This window comes from Chrysochloris asiatica, unplaced genomic scaffold (assembly GCF_000296735.1).
Source record: "Chrysochloris asiatica unplaced genomic scaffold, ChrAsi1.0 scaffold00395, whole genome shotgun sequence".
NCBI lineage: Eukaryota > Metazoa > Chordata > Mammalia > Afrosoricida > Chrysochloridae > Chrysochloris > Chrysochloris asiatica.
Window position 1 is genome coordinate 380,453 of NW_006408913.1, and position 8,362 is coordinate 388,814.

At 38.9% G+C, this 8,362-nt stretch overlaps 1 protein-coding gene across 1 annotated transcript in view; it reads left to right on the plus strand.

The window, feature by feature from the left end:
- TMEM131 (transmembrane protein 131) overlaps positions 1-8,362 on the plus strand; it is a 291,771-nt gene that overhangs the window by 181,494 nt on the left and 101,915 nt on the right. The window contains exons 6-7 of the mRNA XM_006876610.1: positions 3,635-3,751; positions 6,708-6,830. Of these exons, the coding sequence (XP_006876672.1) occupies positions 3,635-3,751; positions 6,708-6,830 (240 nt within the window). The remainder of the gene's footprint in view (positions 1-3,634; positions 3,752-6,707; positions 6,831-8,362) is intronic.

The window sequence follows — 8,362 nt, forward strand, 5'->3', positions numbered from 1 at the left end:
ACTATTCTGTGTCTGTTCCCTACCCAGTGCTCCACCTTCCCCTCCCTCCCCTCACCCCACCCCATTCATCCCAGTAACCAGCAAAGAATTGTCTCCCCCCACCCCCAGCCTTTTAGTGTGGGTACTTTTTCTTATGGCACATAAAAACAACAACAACTTTTTCTTAGTCTTTTACAATAGTGGTTTTACGCAGTATTTCTCCTTTTGTGACTGACTAATTTCACTCAGATTAATGCCCTCAAGGTTCGTCCATGTTATTCGGTGGCTTGCAGCTTCCTTGTTATTTGTTCAAAGGAGCATAATATTCCATTGTGTGTATGTACCAACGTTTGTTTCGCCATTCTTCCCTTGATGGGCACTAGGCTGTCTCCATCTTTTTGCTATTGTAAATAGTGCTGCTTTGAACATTGGTGTGCATATATCTACTCACCTTATGGCTCGTATTTCTTGTGGGTAAATACCAAGTAGAGGAATTGCTGGATCATAAGATATTTCAATTTCCAACTTTCTGAGGAAGTGCCATATTGTTTTCCAGAGAGGTTGGACCATTACCCCTTTTCCCCCTCTTTTTCTGTTTCAGTTTGGGTAATTTCTATATGTAGTACAAGCACTGGGCTGGTAACTGCATGGTCAGCAGTTCAAACCTACCAGCTACTCTCGGAAACCTAGCATTTCTATGTGATTCTTTCTTAACCTTTTTCATTTTTGTGCTGAGAGTCTCCATCTGTTTATGCCTGTTGACATTAGAGTCTTTAACACATTGATCATAAATATTTAAAATTTCTTATCTAATGTCTGTTTTATCTCTTATTTAGTTCCATTGATTACTGTTTTGTAACAGTAGGGGGTTCTTCGTTGCTTTTTGTTGTTGTTAATAAGTGCCATCAACTCAATTCCAACTCACAGAGACCCGGTATAGGGTTTCCAAAACTGCAGAGCTTTTTGAGCAGGAAGCAGCTGGTGGGCACCAACTGCTGACCTTGTGTTTCAAGGTTCAGTGCTTATCCTGCAGAGTTACTGCACTCCTATTGTTTTTTCGTATGGCTTATAATTTTTATAATTTCTGTGTGAAATGGGCATAACTCTTCTGCTTTATGGGGGAGTACATCTATCTAGTAAGAAGTTGAATTTGGTTTATGTATTTGGTATGCTTACCCTCTGTTTCAAGACCTAGTATGGTGCTGTAGGGTAAACACTGGACTGCAAATTCAGTTTGAACTATGTGGTCGGCAGTGTAAATTCTAAAACCCTACACAGGGTCTCTATGAGTTGGAACCAACTCAAGGGCACTTAACAACAACAACAACAATACTCATTTTACCACAGGTTTTCAGTTTTTCTTGAGTTACTGTGGTTTGGAGTGAGAATTGGCTTGCTGGAAACTATTTCTTAGTGTTATTTGTCCACCCTCCTGTTTGGGCTTTTCTTCGAAGCCTTCACCTCAGAGAGGATCTCTACATATTCTCCTCCAACAGTTCACTGCTGTTCTGTGTTGGGCAGGCATTATCTGTTGCCCTGGTTTAACCTGTGTTTTAATCAGACCTTGTTTACATGCCTCAGTGGTGGGGGTTTTTAACTGATCCTCCCATATTCCCATGGCAGACTAACTCTGCCATGTACCTTTGGTGGGTCAAGATTAGAGTTTTCACTCCCTATCCCCAGGGCAGTTGAAAATCTTCACCTGTGCCCTGGGATGGGTGGTTCTATTTATTGACCTTAACTACTGTGTTAAGGCACTTATGGAGAAAACCATCTAGGCTTAGGGTCATGTGTTTTCATAATGGCAATTACTCCCTTCTCCCATACCTATACTACCAAGGGAAGCTTTCTCTCATCTTCTGCCCAGCCCCATCATTTGACTGAGCATGTGATGAGATCTATAAAGAGAAACCTGTGAGCGAGTATAAATTCCTCATGTGTCCACAGCTGCTAGTGGTTCTGTACTCTCACACTAGCCCATACTTGGCCTTTGTTGTCAGTTGCTTTTGAGTCAGTTCTGATCCATGGCGAGCCCAGGTGTTGCTTCCAGGCCTAGTTCCTAAAGCAGCTGTGGATGGGTTTGAACCACCATCCTTTTGGTTAGTAGTCAAGCGCTGAACTGTTTCTGCCACCCAGGGATGACCTTTAGAAATATGTAAAAATTGTAACCAAGTTCTTTTTGGTTGGTGGTCCCATCTTATTTCTTTGTTCTGCTGCACGCGCGCCATCCTTACATCAACCTCTCCTTGGAGACACTTGTCCTTCTTTATATTCCAGGCTAGTTGGGAATCAAGCTGCCTGGTGGATTCAGAAAACATTATTATGTAGATTATTGAGCTTTTTGTGGTTGATAAGGTGGGAAGAATGTTTAGCTTTCTGTATACTAAGAGGAGAGTCCTATTGTGGCACTGTGGGCTAATGCATCAGACTGCAAACTCGTTTGAACTGCAAACTCACCAGCTGCTCCTAGGAAAACCTATCCAGGGTCGCTTTGAGTTGCAATTGATTTGACGGTACTTAACAACAACAACAACATACTAAGAGGAAGCCAGAAGTCTCAGTGCTGTATGTTTTGTTTTACAATCTGGGGACAATTTAGGGTTCAAGTTATGGTGGCAGAATGAGAGAACTTGCTGGCCTTACTTATTGAAATTCATTTGAAGGCTTCATTGAAGGCAGAACTTTATGACAGGTGAAACCCTAACCTCCTGAAGTACACAGAGCATTCCTGCTGTCTTACTGTTGTTGTTGTTGTTATGTGCCATCGAGTCGGTTCCGACTCATAGCGACCCTGTATAGGGTTTCCGAGGGTGTAAATCTTTACGGGAGTAGAAAGCCTCATCTTTCTCCCGCAGAGCAGCTGGTAGTTTCGAACCGCTGACCTTAAGGTTCGCAGCCCAATTCGTAACCACTACGCTACCAGAGCTCCTTACTGTAATACAATTTTATTTTGCTCCCACAATAGCATTTTCAATCTGCACAAGGTATTAGGAATGCGTCCCCACACGTAATTGCTCCTGCCTTTTTTCCTAATTTAAGTTTACTGTGCAGATGGGTAGCAGAGGTTCAGGCCTGGTTTGATTTCTTTGGAAATAGTACAAGGAACTGCCTAGTACTTTGTTGTTGTTAAGTGCTGTTGAGTCCGTTCCTATCTCGTAGCGACTCTGTATAGGGCTTCCAGGGAGCAGCTGGTGAGCTTGAACCACCAACCATGCAGTTCAAATGGCTTTACAATCTGGCGCATTAACCCACAGCGCCACACCAGACCTAGTACTACAGTATATGAAAAGAGTATATGCGCCCAACTCCAACTTGATTGTCTGATGATGAAATAGCTTATAGTGAGGTATTTCATTGGAACTAGTGATTGTTGAGTGAACAGAGTCCATAGATACTATTTGTGTTACAGGGGTTTTACTGATAATTGACAAAGATATGTGACTGTAGACATACAATGTGAAGACATTTTTATTATTCCTCACTGTACAATGGTTTGGCTAATTTGAACTTAAATCTTTAGGGGAAAGTGACCAACTTATGGAAATGATTTTAATGTTTGTTTAGTAAACTTTAGTGGTCTAATTTTGGTCACATGATTTTTTTTTTTTTTTGCCTTCTGATTTGACTTATTTTGTTTATTGCTTTTCTTTTTCAGAAAATTCTTCCAGGAGGAAATACATCATTTGATGTTGTTTTTCTTGCAAGAGTAGTAGGGAATGTAGAAAACACTTTATTTATTAACACATCTAATCATGGCATATTTACTTACCAGGTAAGAAAACAGAATAAAAACCTTTGTTTATTTCGTAAAACATAGTCATCAACTCAGATTTATCAGATGAGAGAGAACCTTGTAAGAACTCACTTCAGAAAGTCAAATATCAAGAGTTTAGACTTAGAGCATTCTTATGCTGACAGCTATGTGTGAATATCCCTGTTCAAATAGAATCTGAACAAATAACATTAAAGCTATAGCTGAAGTATTAATAACATAGGCTTGGTTGGTAAAACAATAGTGGAAAAATTTTTTCACATGTTTTTACGTTTTACTTTTTGTGTGGTTAGGAAACATAGTTGATAATGATTCCAGAATTCAAATGCACATCCTTGCTTTTATTTTGCCAAATGTATTGTTTAAATTTTTAAATAACTTTTTACATAGAGTCATTGTTTAGGTTATTTTTAAATGTTGATTTTATAGAAATTATAGTGTAAATCGTTTTATGTATCAACCATCTTTCTGTTTGATGACTCAAGATTTTTCTATATCAAGATTATCAATATTAAGAAAAAGAATTATTTGTATTGTCTGGTACTATACTAAGCCCTTTACATGCTTTTAGTTCTTAACAACTGCTAAACTGTTATTTTCTTTGTTTTTTTCTTAAGATAAGGAAACTGGAGTTTACATGAGTTAAATCACTTGCCCAAAACATGCTACTAGTAAATTATTGTGAATTGAGTGAAGATTTATAGACAAGATAATCAGTTTTACATTTGTCAACTCCTACACTTTGTTTCCTCTGTCTTGATTGCAGTCCTCTCCATGCAACAACAGTTATCCCCCTTCCTGAACCCTGTGGTTCCTCTTTCCATTCACCCACCTTTCTATTCCTTCTTGACTTTGTCCGTAGGTAAATAACTGCCCTTTTGGTTTTGAATGATTGATAATTCCATAGTAAGCATAACTCAAGGATCATAGTCTCATGTTCCTCCAGTCTCTTTCTTACCAGTAAGCCCAGTCTTTTTTTTAAAATAATTTAGTTTTGTTCCACATTTTCCCCACTATTTCTGGGACCTTCTAAAGTGATCCCTTAATCTCTGTTTGTTGTTGTGAGTGCCGTAGAGTTGGTTCCAACCCTTAGCAACCCGATATAGGGTTTTTAAGGAGCAGCTGGTGAGCTTGAACCACCAACCTTGCAGTTCAAATGGCTTTGTTGTCTGGCGCATTAACTCACAGCGCCACACCAGAACTGTACTACCCATAAAATTCAATCATTTAAAGTCTTACTTAGCTACTTTTAACTTTTTGTGCTATAAAAAACAAAACATAAAAGCATTTCCTCTCAAGTGCCCAGAACAATTCAAATATTTTGAAGCTAAGTGCCTGAGTAAACATTTCATTTTATTTAGGAACCATGTCTTGTCCTTATTTGTGGTAAATACGTCTTTAACAATTGTTTAATAAGTTCAGAAAACGTTTAATTTTTGATCCAAAGCATTAAAACTTTTGATGCAAATATGAAGTGCTGGTGTGGCCCTGTGGGTTAATGTGCTGGACTGCAAGTTTGGGGGTTCAAGCTCACCAACTGCTCCTGGAAACCCCTATAGGGCCACTATGGGTTGGAACCAACTCAATGGCACTTACAACAAGAATAACACATATATGATGACATCCTGGTATGGCTCTTTAGAATAAGCACCAGACTGCTAACTGCAGGGTCAGAGTTCAACTCCATCAGCCACTCCTTGGAAACCCTATATAGTGTCGCAATGTATTGGAACCAACTCAGCAACACTTAACAGAAACAATATATATGATACACATTTAACACATTCTTGTTGAATAAATGAAAGTAATGTAATTAGAATGAAGACCTTTGCCCTTCAAAGGCACCCATAACTCACCTAATTTGTCTACCTGATGGTTATGGTCAGGTTGCTCTCAAAGTGAGTCCCATTGGCCAGCTTTCTTCTTTCTTTACCTCTTCACACCTGGTCTTTCTCCTGAATAGATCTCATCTGTCTAGCTCTCTCCTTCACTGCTACTGCTCATCTCTGCTCACTGTACTACATAATAGCCTTCTAACTGGCCTTCATTCCGCTCGTCCCACCTTTAACCATACTCTTCTGATTCCTATAAACATCCATTTCCAAACTGACTGAGGCCAACAAATCTCTAAGGGTTTGAGGGATGTATCTCTCTCACCTCGTTTAATTTGGCCATGCCTCTGATCTTGATGCTGGTCTTCAAGCATACCAGTCCCATTCCAATCTTGTGCCCCTTGCTTGAACACACTCCCAAGGCTGGTTTTTTCTCATCCTTCAGGTGACCCCAGTTCCTTTCACCTCATCACAGAACACTACCTTAACCACCTTCTCTAAACCAATATTCCCAGCCTCACTTTAGCCAGTTAGTAATTGATACCATGTTAGACTTTCTTTTTGTTGTTACCTAGTCCATCTACTAGAATGTCAATTCCATGCCTGGAAGCACATTCTCTATTGAATCGCTCACTTTTCTGTGCTCACTGCTGTAGCATGCTTGAAGGTATGCAGTAAACACTGATCACTTCAATAACTAGTTCACACTGTTGAGTCTCCTTTGGAACCTTCCCATGTGGTGGAACTGACCTGGGACTGGGCTCAAAATTTTAGACAGGTCCCCTGGGCCGCACATCCCATCATGGTTTGGCTTAGGGAAAGAAATCATCTTTTGATACCTTTTTTGTTTTTCTGTTTTGTTTATTCTCTGACGTCATAAAATAATTCAATCATTTTAATTTTCAGTTTATTATAGAACTCATTGAAAATGCAAATATGTATAGTAAATCAAACATGTAGCCAAATCAAGTACAGAAACTATGTATAGGTGTTTTGGATAGTTACTAAGATTTTCCATCTAAAATAAATTATCAGTCTTCTTAAATCAATTAGAGCTATAAGTGTAAAATGATTTGTTGTAAAAGTAACTCAAATTGCATTTTTTTCCCTCCATTGAAACACAGGTATTTGGTGTTGGAGTTCCAAATCCATATCGCTTGAGGCCATTTCTTGGGGCCAGAGTTCCTGTGAATAGCAGTTTTTCACCTATAATAAGCATACACAATCCTCATAGTGAGCCTTTACAGGTGAGCTTCTGATCCTAATTTTGAATAAGCTATATTTTAGTGCAAATTAATGTTTAGCATGAAATTTCAGGTTGTTACACATTTCAACATTATTTAAATGAGTCTTTAAAGCAATGTTTTTGTTATGTACCATCTGTGTTGTAGTTCCGACTCATAGCTACCTTATATTGAATTTCCAAGGAGCGATTGGTGGGTTTCCACTAATGACCTTGGTTAATGACCCCTTGAAGGTAATATACTATCGACGTATTAAAACCAACAACCAAACTCATTGCTGTCAGTCGATTTTGACTCATAGAAACTTTGTAAGGCAGAGTAGAATGGCCCCATAAGGTTTCTAAGGCTGTAATCTTTACAGTACCAAACTGCCACATCTTTCTCTCATAGAGCAGCTGGTGGGTTCAAACTGTAGGCTGTACTAAAGAAGGGTCCTGGTGTAGGATAAACACTAGATCGGAAGGTCGGCTTGAGCAAAGTCAGCGGTTCCAACTCACCAGCCACTCCTCAGAAACCCTATAGAGGGTCGCTATGACTCAGAACTGACTCGATGACACTTAACAACAACAACAGCATTCATTTTGATGCAGCATACTGAAGTTTGGACTTTTGGGGGAGAACAATTTTTAAAATAACTTTAGCTCTTCTGGATTGCAGTTTAGACAGCTCTTCATTTAATTTAAGAAGAGTTTTCAACTACAATGACTGTGACTTTTTTAACCTATAGTCTCCTTCTGGCACAAAGTAAATGAAAACAGTTCTTTTTTGTTTCTGATAATAATTTTTCATGATGAGAGCACAGAAATTAAAATCCAAAGGAGAGTTAATATGGAATCATGATAAAAATCAGCCTTTTAAAAAATGTATTTATATAAAAATGCATCTCCTTATACTTACCTAATCTTGGGATTCTTCCCAATAGATGACTAGCATTGGAAGATGATACGTACAAATAAAAAGATTCTACATTTTAATTTCTCTAGCTATCTTCATCAAAGGAGAGGAAAGTGTTCTTTGTGTCTACCTTTTATAAGTAGAAGGATTCCATAGCTCCTCTTTATGTTTCTTCTTTTCTCCGTCATCACTTTGTCATTTCTATCTTTTTGCTACTTTAGGTAATGGTGTATTTTCCCTGCTCTGGCTAACTTCTCTTACAAAGCTACATAAAAACTTTACAAATTCTTGCTAAAATAACCTTTCATTGATTATTTTCAGTCGTTATTGTTGTAGTTGTTAGGTGTCTTGAATCGGTACCAACTCATAGCGACCCTTATGCACAAAATAAAGAAACACTGCCCGATCCTACACCAACCTCACACTCATTACTACACTTAAACTCCTTGTTGCTGCCACTCTGCCAATCTGTCTCCTTGAAAGTCTTCCTCTTTTTCTCTGACCCTCCACTTTACCAAGCATGATGCCCTCCTCCAGGGACTGATCCTTCCTGATAATGTGTCTGACGTATAAGAAACCAAGTCTGGCCATCCTGACTTCTTAAGGAACATTGTGGCTTCCAACACAGATTAGTTTGTTCT